Source organism: Phoca vitulina, unplaced genomic scaffold, assembly GCF_004348235.1.
Source record: "Phoca vitulina isolate PV1807 unplaced genomic scaffold, GSC_HSeal_1.0 scaffold25, whole genome shotgun sequence".
Taxonomy (NCBI): domain Eukaryota; kingdom Metazoa; phylum Chordata; class Mammalia; order Carnivora; family Phocidae; genus Phoca; species Phoca vitulina.
The window spans coordinates 20,347,375-20,362,159 of record NW_022589728.1 but is presented as its reverse complement, the minus strand read 5'-3'; the positions used below and the strand labels follow the sequence as shown (position 1 = coordinate 20,362,159).

Sequence of the window (14,785 nt, the reverse complement as noted above, 5' to 3'; positions counted from 1 at the left end):
GTTTGCCTTAATTTTAAAATAAATTGAGTTGACTTTTTTAAAGCCACAAAACCTCAACACAAATAAAAATTAACAATAGGGAACCGAAACGAAGGCTCACAGCGGGCAAATGATATCTTCTACCAGCTACCTTGATGAGCTTGGCATAGCTCCACCTCACTTTGAGGAACGGGGAAGGTCGCAGCAAATTACAAGCCTCATATTGGACTCCCGGATTTACAGAATGACATATGTGAAATCTGGCTTATGTTAAAAGGGAGAGTTCAGGTCTGTTGTCAAAGCTGTCCTTCCCCACCCCCAACCGCCTCCCCTCCCCTTAATTTCTCCAAGTGGGAGCTGACCCCCAGCTCTGGGGCTGAAATCCCAGGTGGAATCTCAGCAGGGGGCAAGGAGTGGGGGTATGCATTTGCCTTTTAAAGGAAGACAGACTGCCCCTGCTTCCCACAGAACAGCAGCTGTTCGGGGACCTGCAGGTGGAAGGTTGGGGGTCGTTGGAATTGACAATGTTGTTGAAAAGTGATCTTTTGCCAAAGACCTGTGGTTGCCTCCTGCTGGGGTCTGCCAAATTCCTGGAAGATGCAGCCTTCTGTCTCCCAGTGATAATTAAGGCTTGCTTCCCTAAGAATTGACTCACAATGACTCAAACAGGGCCTGGAGCCCTCAGCTACAAGAGCAGCCACTGAAAGGAGCAGCTAACTGTTTTGGGGAGAAGTGGAAAATCACACGTCCCATTGTTTCAGAATGTTTGGGGATTAGAACTGAAATCTCATCCCAGCCCTGTTACTAGTGTGTGATCTCGGGCAACTTTTTTTTCTCTAAGCCTGTTTCTTCATCTGTATAATGGGAATAAGGACTTCAGAGCTTTGGGAAGGTTTAAGGAGATTTCAGTGACTCCAGAGAACAAATCCACATATTCATACCCATCCGCACAGGGAGCTGGGAAAGATCTCATCATTTAATAGCTCTTTGGATTGCGGTGGCAACCCTGAGGACACCTTATTCCCATTTTACAAATGAGAAAGTAAAGTGTACAGAGGTGGCTCAGAAATTCTGTCCTGGGGCTGGAGTGTCTTCTGTGACATCACAACGACCAGAGTCCTGCACCACAGTCCCCAAGAAGTGCCTCAAAATCCCAGGCATTCAAAGATCTGATACATACATTCCTTTCTCTCAAAACTAAGTCCTAAAATCCTTAGCCTTCGTCCTGATTGAAAATATTAGCCTTTTCTGCTTCCCGTTCAAGTGCCTCCCGCCAGCTGCCCAAAGTCTGCTTTTGCTGACAACACAAGATAAAGTCGGACCCTCCAAGGCAAACTGGATGCATCAGCAAAAAGACAGATAACACTGGCTCTTTGCTTGAAAACTGAGAGGACAGATGACTAAATTGTCGTTTTTAAGTTTCTGTTGCTTAAAAAAAAAAAAAAGTCCACGTTGGGGTTAGAGTTGCATGTGCCTGATCTGGTAAGACTCCTTGTTGTCCGTCCCGAGAAGGATTTTACCCAGTAACTGTGCATTCCAGGCTTACACTCTCCCCAAAACATAGACTGTTCTCATAGTTAAAAATGTTAACTTCTCCCGGGTGAGGCTTCTCTTCTCTGCATGTTGCTTTTTCTCCATGTTTGGATTTATTGCTCAGCACTAGATCACAGATCCTTTCGACCACACATTTGTGACTTCAACCTCTGCCATCAATGCTCTTTGGGCTTTGATTCTCTCTCCTCTACTGCTTATTGGCATAAGGAGAATATGAATCCTGAAAATCAATAATGTCACCTTTCTTTTTGATGGGTGGGTATTTGGGGAGAATAATTCTCACTGGAGGAGAAATGGTTTTAAGAAATGCATGTGTTGTCTATTAAATCCATATTCAGGGAATTGCAAAGAACTTAGCAGTTCATTTTTACTGCTGATGGCCTTTGCTGTCACCCAGTGAAAAGAAAGACATTTCTAGTGTTTTATATCTGAACATGTGTTTTCTTCATTTGTTATTTAGTGTCAGACAACAACAAAAACTCTAATGATCTAACTCTTAAAGGGTATTGGTAGCGGGACTGTCATTCTGTAAGAAATGAAATAGGTTTCAATTCCCAGAATAAGCCAGTTAATAGAGATTTAAGACACACACTCAAAGCATTAAATTGGAAATTCTATACTTAATCTCCCAAGCCACACCATCTCAGCTTTCACTCAAATTGAACTTATTTAATTGACTTTGTAGAGATATTCCCCACCTGAGTTCAAATGTCTTTAGGTAGGTAACATTTGAACGCACGCAGAATAATATCAAATGATCTTGATTATAGATACCGCAGGAAACTAAATTAAAAAAGTCTTCTAAGATGCTGCAAACTTCAGCGGAATTGTGCAAACACACACACGGAAGCCACTTCTAATATTAACTGTAACTGTGAAGAGTACTGAGCAAGCCGGGGGGCAGTGCAAAGATCACCTAGGGCCAAGAGAACAGAGTTTTGACTCCAGCTTTGTCCCTATCTACTTACGTTAACCTGGGCAAAACCATTTGGGTTTTTAATTTTTTTTTTTTTAATAGAGTTTGGGCCTTCATTTTTCAATCTAAAAATTTATGGCATTAGATGATCTCTAGGTGTCCTTTAATTCGTAAAACCGACTGCTTAAATATTTTTATGCCATTAAAATATGTTTTAATGTCACCTGGGTGGTGGGGTTAACACGCTTATTCATTTGCTAAACAAAAAAGTATCTGGCAAGGGATAGGGCAGGAGCCATGCTCCCCCGGCGCCAGAGGAAGAGATGTAACACTTGGCCCTGCCTTCCGGAAAGAGCTATCTGGCCTGACTCCAGGGCCCCATTCACACAGTATCTTGTGTGAATGCTGCCCCCTGGAGGTGTGCAGTTTGACTTCAAGGGTCTGGGTAAACAGCCAGTGCCATGGGATATGCAGGTCAATGACATAAGAACAAAGTGGGAACACAGGAAAGGAGCAATGGGTTCTGCCCAAATTAAAGATTTTTATGGAGAATTTAAAATTCTCTCATTTTCAAAAGCACTTTCTTTTATGGATCTGTGGAAGAAATGAAGTGAGAATGTGCAAATTCTTCTAAGGAAAAACCTTTCTTTCCAACTTCGGACAACAAAGGTGTTTCAAAAACTTTGTTCTGAGGCTTACGCAGGGGTAGTTGTCCCTTTAACGTACTACCTCATCCCCAAACTGCACTTTTAGACGGATTCTCGCAAGTTAGTGGACCTGGATTGTTCTACCAAGATTTTAGATTTCACTTGAACCGTGTTTGTGTGTTCACACACATTTCCAGGGATGGGGAGAAAGAACTGATGAACTGGAACAACAACAACAAAATTTTCAGTTGATAGGGGGACAGTTGGTAGGAAGGTGATGGGGGAGTCTCTTAGCTTCCCCCAGAATCATCGGGTAGGTAAATGGAATCTCCTTTCCTGTCACTACTGCACGTTATCACATCGTGGCGGCCAGGAGAGACAGGCTATGTCATTGCGAGAGGGACAGTACAGCAGTACCATGAGGATCCTGGGAGGTAATTTACTGAAAAGCACAGTAGGGTCTTCACCATGAGGAAGAGCTTTACGATAAGGATTACTATGTGTGATGTTATGGTGGAGGCTCCCTCAGATATCACCGAGGCCGAGAACAGCCGAGCTGCTTCTGATTAAACAGTGCCAAACAGTCACGAGGGGTCCATATCCGTCCCCATTCTTGGTCGCTTGGCAAGACCTCCAGCCTCGTGTGTAAAGCCAGCAAGCCAGTGTTGGCCCGGCTTTCTTCCTTTGTTGGGAATGGAAAGCGCCGTGGAAACACGATGCGTTCACCCCAGTTGGAGAGGGCTAGGTGACCACCACCTGAGGCCACACGAAAGGCATCCGGATACTGCGTGACCACCAAGGGAGGCGACCTCAAGGAACGTGTTCACGTTACTTGCTTCTCCGAACAGGGGAGAGTCTGTAGCCTCTCACTGTTTGCAGAGGGCTTGCCAAACATTTCTGCAAAGTACTTAACTTCCTACATCCCTTTGCTCGAATGTGTGGCTAATGTTTTCGCTAAGGAACCCGGCCATTCAGGAGCTCCGTGCGCCACAATTAGCCGCCTGTCTTCATCTGTCTCTCTCCTTTTGTCCACAGACTGAACTGTGGACCTGTGCAGTCACTCACAGTGACAAGAACCGCACACGGGCTCTCGCCGGCCCCCTTGTCCAGCGAGCGACAGCCAGGGAGGCCTGGACAACTAAGATGCAGACAGCTCAGGCCTTCTGAGGCCCGCGGGAGACACAGCGGCTCTCTCCATGCTGCGGGCACCAAAGCCCAAGGCTTAGCAGCGAATAGAAGCTGAAGCGCCGGACCAACCGCATGGATTTTCATTTTCTAGAGCTGAGGGTGTTCTCCTCACTGGCACTTGCTCGCAGCACGCATTTTGCACCTAGAAAAGATACCACAGCCCAGACTGGTGCTTATCCTGTCTGGGTTTTTAGAATGGCCAGGTGCGAGAGGCTCGTCTCAATGTGAGTCTTAGCTCGTCAAGAGCTTTGTCACATCACAATGGACACGTATCCTTTTGTCATTTCTTCAGCTGCTTCCCCTCAACATGAAGTTGAGCCAAATGAAACTGCCCTTTTTGTGGGTCAAGAAAGATGGAATCAAGAAAGAGCAGCTTTATATTGTTCATCTCAATAGAAAGGATCACTAGGAATCAGCATCTATGAAGTGGCTTTTATGTCCCAGGCCCTATGTGGGGACTTGAACGATGCTTTCTCTCTTAATTTTTGTTCATGACACCATGTCAAGGTGCTAGCATTATCCCCATTTAGCAGATGAGACAATGGAGGCTCCTAGAGGTTAAAAAAAATTGCCCAGGGGCTTAGTAGAACAGATGAAAAAGGAACCCATGCTTGTTTGTCTCAAAGGCCTAAATACTTTTCACTCTGCCATGGGTAGATTTTGTTTTACAGAGTCCCCAGTAAGACACACAGGTGGTTCACGTGAACTCAAAAGGAATAACTGAAACAATGACCGAGTTATATATTATGTTACTACCCCACCAAATGACCTCTGGTGACTCTCTGCTTACAGTGATGTACAAATTCATTCAAGTCCTCAAAATTCTGCTAGTTTCCCTTTCTAGCTTTATCCCTTATTGCCTTCCTTGCGCTCCATTCTCCTAGGTCACATCTCAGATCGCCTCACTTAACGTGGCGGCCACTTGTCCATGCTGCATTTTCTTCCTGAAACCATCCACCCGGTCTGTAGAATCAGCTTCAGAAATGGTACCCATTCTTTGAGGCCCACTCTGAAAGTCTGCTGGTCCATGACTTTTCCGTGTTCCCCTAAAAGATGTGAATGCCTCTTTCTCCAAACTTCCATAGCCCCTTGAAGGCCTGCCCTAGTGCTTACGCCTTCTGCTCCCACTGGTGCTATGGCTATTTGGACACTTGCCCATCCTCTCCCTAGAGTAGGGGTTGGGGGCAAACTCATCCTGTAAAGGATCAGAGAGCAAATATCTGGGGCGTTGCAGGCCCTACTATATCTGCCACAACTACTCTGCGGTTGAATTGTGAAAGCAGCCACAGATAACACATAAAGAAATGAATATGGCTGTATTTCAATAAACTTTTATTAACAAAAGCTGGCGGCAAGCTGAGTTTGGCCCCCGCATGCCAATCTGTCTTTGCTCACCGGGTCCCGATTGTGAGCAATTGTGTCTTCCTCATGCCTTTCATCCCGGCTGTACTGTTTAGCGCCACTCATAAATGTTTGTGGAATCAAATAGAATTTTTAATTGCTGGGCTCAGAGATACTGTTGTTTAGTTATCATGAAGGCCCTGAGAAGTCTGCAGATTCCTCTCCTCCTACAGTTGTCTGTGCATGCCACTGAGCTGTCAGAACCTCTTGACCTGCGGCTGATTTTTCTGCCGGCTCAGGACCTTGCCCAGAAGCTTCAAAGGCAGGCTGACTTCTAAGGAGCCATAAAACACCCCATTTTGTCAGTCCCCTCTCCTGAACCTCGGGAAAATACCAGCAAGGTTTACAGTTATAGCAAGCCACCTTAGGCTGAGCATCTGCCAATGAGACAAGAGAACCGACACAGAGTGATTTTTCTGATTCAAAAGGAAAGGGAAAGGTGGGTCCCAGGGCAGGGGAGAAGACTGCAAAGACCTTTCTCTTTCACTGAGCCAGCGGGTTACTAAGTCTGTAAGTGATCTCTCATGGAGAGCCCCTCGCCACTCGTGTGCTTCGCTCATGAATGTAGTTGCATGGTTATATGTAGGTAGACCTTCAGAGGCCTGGATATCCATCCACAGCGTTCTTTCCAAAACACAGCGGCTCACCCAGACCACATTCCCCAGGCGCTGGGGCAACCTGCTTTCTTTGTTGACAATAGTTTATGTATTGAGACGCTTCCATCCTTCCATCCTACTGGGAGTGCTCAGCAGGGTATCTGTCCTGGTTTTATAGTTACTGTTAGTTCCTGTCCTCAGTCAGCTCTGACCTCCTTCCTTCTGTCTAAATCTCTCGATACGATAGAGATGACCTGAATACCACTGGCCAAAAACCAGCAGCTTGTTAGTTATAAGATTAAAAAGTAAGAATATAAGGAAAGGTTCTCTCCTTATAAGATATGTAATGACTAGCAACTACAGTGTCTTTGGTATGTCTCTCTTCTCATAAATACATTTACTCTATTTTCTTTCTGTCTGGGATTGTGGCTGGGAAATCAGTGTGGGTGAGAAGAGATGATACTTAAGCATAAACAGATTAAGAACTAATTTTGGAGGTTTAGTGATGAAGGAAACATACCAATTCCCTGGTCCCTACCTGTCTGATGTCCGATCCTTCCGCAGACACAGAGCCAACTGCTCTGTAGGGAAGGCTGCATGTTATTGCAAAGGATGGGAAGGAAGCGAGTCAATAGAGTAAAAAACAAAATCATGTTCTTTGCTGCCAAAGCATCCGGACGTTTCTACTCTTGGCTAGTGAGAGTTATCAGCGTAACAGGGCTCTCTGCTCTCTGCCTGGGTCCCCCCACACCATCAGCCTCCTCCCCTGGGCCTCCCCTCCCCTCCTTACCAAGGCTCCTCCCTCTCAAAAAGAAACATCAGGTTATTTTAAAACCGTGACCTGAGAAGGCCTCTCGGGCAAGCCCATGCAAGCTGCTTTCTGCAGCAATCCTAATTGCACATCTGCAGCAAAGCTGCCCCCAGTATCCGCCTAGAAGACAGACCCATGTTTCTACCACCAGACCAGGGGGCACCACTCTGCTGCTATGAGGAGTATACCATTTGATCGTTATTTTTATGAGATCGTGCTCAGGAATATCATGTAAGACAACTGAAGGGAACGCCTGATACAAATTTCCCCCATTCACCCTACGTGCTTCTCTTCCTTTTCATTTAGCTACTTACAAAGGTTGGAAATGTGATTCCTAATCACACCACTAGACCAGGTCCTTTATGCCAGGCCCCGTGGCCAGCCTGCCCCGTGGGCTCATGGCAGGAGCTGGTTGGTTTACCTGCCTCTGGAGACATGGCGTGGAAGGAAATGGGGTGAGGGAGAGGAGGGAGGTGGGGAGCAAAGGAAAGGCCCGTGTTCAGCAGGTCCCAGAACTGACGTTATTACTCACATGTGTTGGGAAGCATTGGGGTACAGTTTTGAAAACTGTGGGGCCGAGTCCTCGGGGCCGTGGGGCGCAGCGTGGCTGATCACCATCATAATGGGCCTATGGGGATACATTCTCTTAGACATTTTGAAGTAATTAATGCTCTCGTTAGTGATTAAGTCTGTGAAGTAGTCCTGAAACATACATTTGACACAAAACAAAAATTACAAAAGGTGACATTCATCAGATCACATTTGAATACTTCTTTCTTCAGAAGCATCTCACTGAATGAAGGTATAAGGTCTAAAGCAGGAAGGAAGATGATACTTCCCAAAGCAGCAAAACATCTTCCGTAACAGACAAAATCAGTTGCCAGTTACTTTCTAGGGTGGCTAGCTTGGTAACATGCAAAAATTGTATTTTGAGTAAGGCACAACTTAGCAATTAGGAAAGAAAAAAGTCCAGTCCTGTTTGCCCAAGATAATGATCAGATCTGGCAATCCAAATGCTAGAGCCCATGAAACACCGGATACATATTTCATTCTTAGGTTTCATTGATGTAATTCGTTGACAAAAAATTTAATTACTTCAAGGGCAGGAAACACCCACGCCCACTACAAATTCACAGTTGCAGAACACATACACACACACACACACACGCACACACGCACATGCACAAACAAAAGAAAAGGTCTTTTCTTTAAATTCAAAATTCACCTGTGGGAATTACACATTAATTGCTAATGAAAGCCATAGCCAAAATCTGGGTGCACATGGAAAAGCTGCAATATTTTATCAATTAATTCACTTGAAACACTAAATATGGGGAGCATTTGATTTCCTGCAGATTATACTGTTAATTGCACAACTAAAATGATACAGCTGCTGGGATTTGAGCCTGACTTGTTAATAAAATGACCCAAGCTGCAGTCTGAGGGACTGATGCAACTCTGTAAGGGGGAAGGAAGAAATGGAATGAAAAGGAACGATGAAAACTTAAATTAAACCACCTGCTTCCTCTAAGTGGGTATCGTTGGCCTGGGGCTCCAGTACAAGGTTTATTCAGAAAGTGCCCAGACAGCATTCACAGTGTCAGAGGCTCCCAGGCATGACTAATCACATGTAGATTCAGGGACCAGCACAGCTGCAAAAGCAGTGCCCAAGGGAGGAAATCTGTGTCACATGTCATTGTGAGGACAACTCCACAGGCCATCACCTTCTTCCATGGGAGTGTCTGTTTCATTCCTTTTCTCACTAAAAAAAAAGCCATATATTCTTTCCGGACACAGTTGTCTTTGACACTTAATCAGCTGTGATAATGGGCAAGTTACGCTAATTTTAGTCTTTGGAGGGATTCTTGATTACTTTGCTCTCCTTAGGACAACAGGGAAGGAAAGGTTAATAGCTTGAACAAGGAGCATGAAAGCATCCCCACAGATAAAAAAATGATAGCGGTGACAATTAGCGCACTTTGTAGGACATTGCTCAAATCTGCCTCCAAGGTCCCCGCCAGCTCTCAACTTTGTTGAGTCTGGAATCCTATTAGCAATGTTTGTGAATTCATTTGCATTCATTGTTTTCTGAAGGGGACGAAAGAGCGAGACTACAACACCTTATCTCCCACCAAGCTCCTCGAGCTCAAATCGGGCCAAGCATAAAGGCAGCACTGTGCCATAATTAAAGCAAGTTCCCTCTCTCTGATTGCTACCAATGGCTCTTTCGTAGTGATCCACGCTAGATAGAGCAGATTGTCGGCTTCTTTTAGATAAGTGAGGAAGAGCTGGGCATGGCTAGAAGGGAAGAGGTATTTTAGGCTAATTAGCAGGCTAAATTCGAAGGTATTTTCCCCTTCACTCTTGTCGTCTGAAACTTGTTTTATTTTTGGTTGGCAATCACAAAACCTTTGTGAATTTTAGAAAGTCTAATCTGGGATGGATTTGTTAGAGACACGGAGGGACGTGTCGATTTCAGTTTCTATGAACTGATTTGGAAATCCGGGGATTGACGGCCCCAGGGACTTTTGTGGACTCTCGCTCCCGTGGGGCAGATGTCCTTGTCACATATCAATGCTTGGTCAGACAGGAGGAAAAGCGAAGAATGTGGTTTCCCCGACCTTCGATTATTGCACTTGTCTGCTCTAAACCTGAAGCCACAGACAAAATGCACTTTTACGCCAGTGAAAAGCGAAATGGTACAAGATGAACATTTGATTATGTGGACAAATCCTCTAGGGAGTAGAAAAATAAAAAAAAAAATCACAAGACCGAGTGGAGGCATCTATGATTTTCTTGATGATACTTCATCAAAGGCTGATTGCCTTTCATCCTAATGAGGGAAAAAAGAATCACTATTCAAAGTCAGTGTTCCTTGAAAATCTTTTTCTTGCCTGGAGTTTAAAATTACCTTAAAATTTCTCATTCTAACATTGTGAGAACATAGAAAGCCAATCTCGTGGATAAGTTAACTCACTGAAAATGGCTTTTCCCCATTATGCACAAAGTAAATTGATGCAGCGTAAAAGTGGCTGAAAATTACCTTTGCATAATCAAATCCATGCTTTTCTTTGATGCCATTACGACAAACAGTGTAATTATAGAAGCGAGAATTCTTGATTAATCCAAGCCATTCTCGCCATCCAGGAGGGATGTAGCTGCCATTATATTCATTGAGGTATTTTCCAAAAAAGGCTGCAAAGGGAAAAAAAGGGATTATTTTCTCGTATGAAATGATTAATCACAAATAAATGCGTAAATGCATTAAGTATGAAATTAGGATTTGAAAAAGGGGCAGTAAAACAAAAGTAAACGTTGGTAACGCCAAAATAATAGTGTAATACCCTGATCCTTTGGCAAAGTGACACACAGACATTTTCCTTTTGAATAAATAAACGTAGTACCCATGTACATGGATTATAGCGCAATAAAATCACCATAATGATCATGGTACTCGGGGTGCATCTGTTTCTTGTGGTTCTGCTAGAATAAAAGCAGAATGTACCCTTTTGTTAAGTTGATGTAACAGTCAGAGAAGTAGCCAGTGGAAATGTGGAATGCTGTCTCTGGGCAAATAGTTGGGGGGGTGGGTGGTGCTGAAAGTTCAGTCTTGGTGAGAAAGTAAGTTTTCCAACTTACTATTTGAGAGTTATAAATTATAAAAACCCTATAGAAAAGTTTGTCTTTGTGTTTGCATATCCAGAATACAAATTTTCCAAGTCAAGGAACCATGGTAAACTCCGTTTCTTCAGCACCTGGTAAGGGTTTTTATGTCACACATATTTTATGGCATTGGTGTTCACATTATGTGTATTTTAGGAATGTGTCTGTCTATTATTGATAATAAAAAATTCTGGTGACACAGAATTACTACGCAGATGACTAACTTTCATAGACTCATAGTCTAAGAGAAGTACATGGGACACAGACACTCTACTGCTCATCGACGAGGCCCCTGGAGGGACTTCACATTTGTAAGTTTGGCATGTCTCACCTAAGGAAGGCCACTGGGCAACAGAGCTTACCGATCCTTTCAGAGGGAAACTTTGGATTTGGATTTGGTCCTCTGCCAAAGAGGACAAGAAAAGATGGGCAAAGAGGAGAGAGTAGGGCAGGTTGGGGTTTCGGGAACAAAATGGGTTAGATCTTGAAGTCAAATACCTTGTAACTATCAGAAGGGTAGCTAAAAATGTATTGTCGGCACACTTTTGAGAAAGAGGGTACTGTTACTTTTCTTTTTTTTTTTTTTGATATGTTCACTTACTTTAATCACACTGCATACACCATGTTATCACCGCAGAATGTAAATTCAGGTTAGACAAGAGAGCTTCACAAGTGCAATAGAACATTCTGGAGTATACCAAAGTTTGTGTGTAATGGCTGACCAAATCACCTTGCTGATAAATCATTAACCAATTACAAGTAATGTGTCAACATTTATGATTCTTACAGAGAAAATAAACAAACTGCATACATTTAAGAAGTGTTTCTCCTTTACCTTTGCATTAGCGCTTAAAATCCACGCTTCTATTTCAAGATGACATTCAAAAATTATTCTGATACCACAGCGGCATAACTCTAACTCTGCAATTACAGAAAAGCCAAACCTGGGATCCATAGGTGAAGGTATTCTCATGTTTACATGCATGATTCTGAGACAAATCCTACTTCTAAGAGGCTGTTACCAGTTTTTTAGGTTTGGTTTAAACACACACACATTTTCATTTGTGGGGAAAGTGGAGAATGTTGTATTCCATGCACTGTTCGAATGGGTTCTTTAAGAGCCAACCAGCCCTCAAAACTGCAGGATTCAATCAGTCTGCAAGACAAGGAGGGTACTATTTCTAATAGTTGTAATTTCACCAGGAAGGCAGGCATAAACAAGCACTATTCTGGGTAACCTAGATGGTTGGTCACCCTAGTAGCCATATACGTAGCCTTCCCCTTAAGTAGAAAGGAGCAAAGAAATTTTTATATATGTATATGTAGGTGTGTGTGCAACACACACACACACACTTATACCTACACATCTATGCATATGTAGTACACACATGCGTGCAAGCTTTAATTTTTCTGATTTTTAAAGGGCTGCCATCTTTTGTTTTAGGGAGAAACTATGGCTAATCAGATGCCTTCCATGTCAAAGCCACTGTGTATCTTCACTAAGCTGGTTTCACAAGTGTCTCCACTTACACACACGAAGAAAGATAGTTCCTGGACTACAGGCCTGGTAAGATGAAAACAGATCCCAGAATCAGGCACTTTATCAGTATCGCCCTTAAAGCACACATTTCTGAATCTCAGCATTGTCCACGGTACATCATTTCTGTGTCTTGACGGGCTAGCTAGCTCGCTTTCATCCTGATACACAGCTACATGTAGGATACCTCCAGAGGAACGTTTTCCTCACTCTTAATAGACTTGTCTGGAACAGAATGAATCCTTTTCCCTTCCGAGTGCACTTCTCTCCTCAGATTCCCTTTTCTTCTCTGAGTGTCATAGTCATCTTCCTGATTGACCAGGCTCAGCACCCCAGAGCCTTCCCCGGTTCACCTGCTCCTTTGGTCCCCTTGCTGAGCAGGCGCCACCACCTGAAGATTCTACGTGGATAACAGCTCTCGAACCTGCCCCTCTTTCTCCGATGACTCGATGCCCCTCACGAATGCTCACAGTCTCCTGCCAGAGCCCCTAACCAGCCTCCCGGGTCTTTCCACTCTTAGTGCCACCTTCCTGAAGACCGGCTCTGGTGACATGACCCCATTGTCACATCGTGGATGGACACCCCCCTCAAGTTTCATTTGATAGACTCAAGTTTCACTTGATAGCATGTCATGCAAGGCCACCTTTGGATCTGGACAAAATCCCTCTATTTCCAATCCCAGCCTGCATTTCTGTGATTTGTCTGTCTCTCCGGAGAGTGTGTTTTCTCCATTTGCTCTGGTTTTCACCTCTTACAGCCTTTGCCTGTGCTAGCTCCCTCACCCCCCCCGATGTGTATCAAGGCTAGACCAGGTGCCCTTCCGATCCCAGTCTTTGCCCAGTCCCACAGCAATTTGTCTCTGTGGCTCTGTGGCTCGAATGCCATCTTCCCTTCCTCCCTTGTGCTATAGTCCTGCTCGTATGTAAGGTAATCCCCCTTAGCCTGTAAGGCTTTGAGGGTGAACTCTGCCTTTGCCTCATCTCTATACTCCCCCCTGCTCCCCATCCTTGCACATAGCCTAGGGGCTTCATAGTTTTTGTTTCCTGCACTGGGGTTCATGGGCCTCCATGTATTCTGGGGATTCTACAAGTTCTAGACTGATGTTTTCACTGGAATTATAAGTGGCTGAAGTTGCTATTTCTGATGAGATTTATTTTCTTTGAAGAGTTAACTCAAGTCCGAGAAACATAGCGATGTTTATTTGTTGAATGAGTGTTTATATGTTGAGTCTGCAAATGAGTAAATCCATCAAGTGGTCAGTTGGCCAAACGCCCACTGCTTGATTACTCTGCCAGGCCCCAGAGCAGACTGATGTGCGTGGGACTAAGTGTTAGAGGATCTCAGGTCGGATAGGACTCAGGATTTCCCTCTGAGCTGACTATGTGCAGTAAGACTTCTAATGAGGGGTTCTCGTCTTCAGAGACCAACCCTCTTTTCACAGAGAACCACAAGATGATTTTCCTTTCTGACAAAAGGTAATAATGACTTTGAGTCAGAGGCGGCACACCAGGGCCACACCCCGCCAACATGACTTCAGAAGGGGACTATTTCCAGGAACTTCTCACTTAATAACCTCAGGCCCTGCTCTTTCTTTTGGCCTGCTCCTCATCCCCAGGGCTCCCCCCCCCCCGCCCCACTTTTCTCTCCTTTCGTCTTAAAAGCAGCAGAAGAGTACAGTGGTTTGGACTATAGACCCGGAAGCCGGCCTGCCTGGGTTTAAAACCTGGCCGTGCTATTTGCTAGCTATCCGTCCACAGGCAAGTCCCTTGGCCTCTCTTCACCTCCAGTTCTCCCATCTGTAAAACCATGAGGATGATAATAAGAACAGTGGTAGGGTTGTTGTGAGAATCCAATGAATTAAAACATATGTAAAGCGCTTCAAACAGTGCCTGGCACCTAACAAGGGCTTATTAAATACCGTTGCTGCCTGTAGTATTATTAGCAGCACCATTACCATCATCCTCCCAACCCTGTGTCCTGATTTGAAGTACTTTACCATTCTGCAGTAGGACGTCTTGTCTGAGTTCTGTACTTGGGCGTCTGAAAACATTTTTCGAGAGGTTACATCTTTTTCTCCCCAATCAGACTTATTTTGTGGCAACCAATTCCCATTTGGCTTACATTTCCCTGCTTAATTAGTTTTTAGATTTTTTCTTTTTCTGCCACGTTCAGTTTTGTTCTCTGTTTTTTCCTCTGGGGGCAGCCACGACAGGTCTTTCCTGCCTCATTGTTGTCCTTGTTTGGTTTTTTAGCGCTGCTTTCCACCCATTGCCATGGCTATCGCCCCTCCCTTAATCCTCCCCTTACAAACTCTTCCTTCGAGTCTCTTAATAGTCCTTGTTACTGGCTTCAGAACTCCCTCCAGGTTTTCAGTGTCTCTGTGCTAATGGAGTGTAAAATATGTACTCAGGATTCCAGATGTGCCCTCACCCATCACACTCGTTCCAAGAGAGACCAGGACCTCATGCGTCACCACGCGGCAACCCCCCCCCC

At 44.5% G+C, this 14,785-nt stretch overlaps 1 protein-coding gene across 8 annotated transcripts in view; it reads right to left on the bottom strand.

The window, feature by feature from the left end:
- Positions 1-14,785, bottom strand: part of SULF1 (sulfatase 1) — a 176,208-nt gene that overhangs the window by 48,720 nt on the left and 112,703 nt on the right. For all 8 annotated transcript variants that reach the window (XM_032421530.1, XM_032421532.1, XM_032421529.1 and 5 more), the window contains 2 exons: positions 10,136-10,287; positions 7,625-7,794 (listed from right to left, as the gene is read on the bottom strand). In XM_032421530.1, the coding sequence (XP_032277421.1) occupies positions 7,625-7,794; positions 10,136-10,287 (322 nt within the window). The remainder of the gene's footprint in view (positions 1-7,624; positions 7,795-10,135; positions 10,288-14,785) is intronic.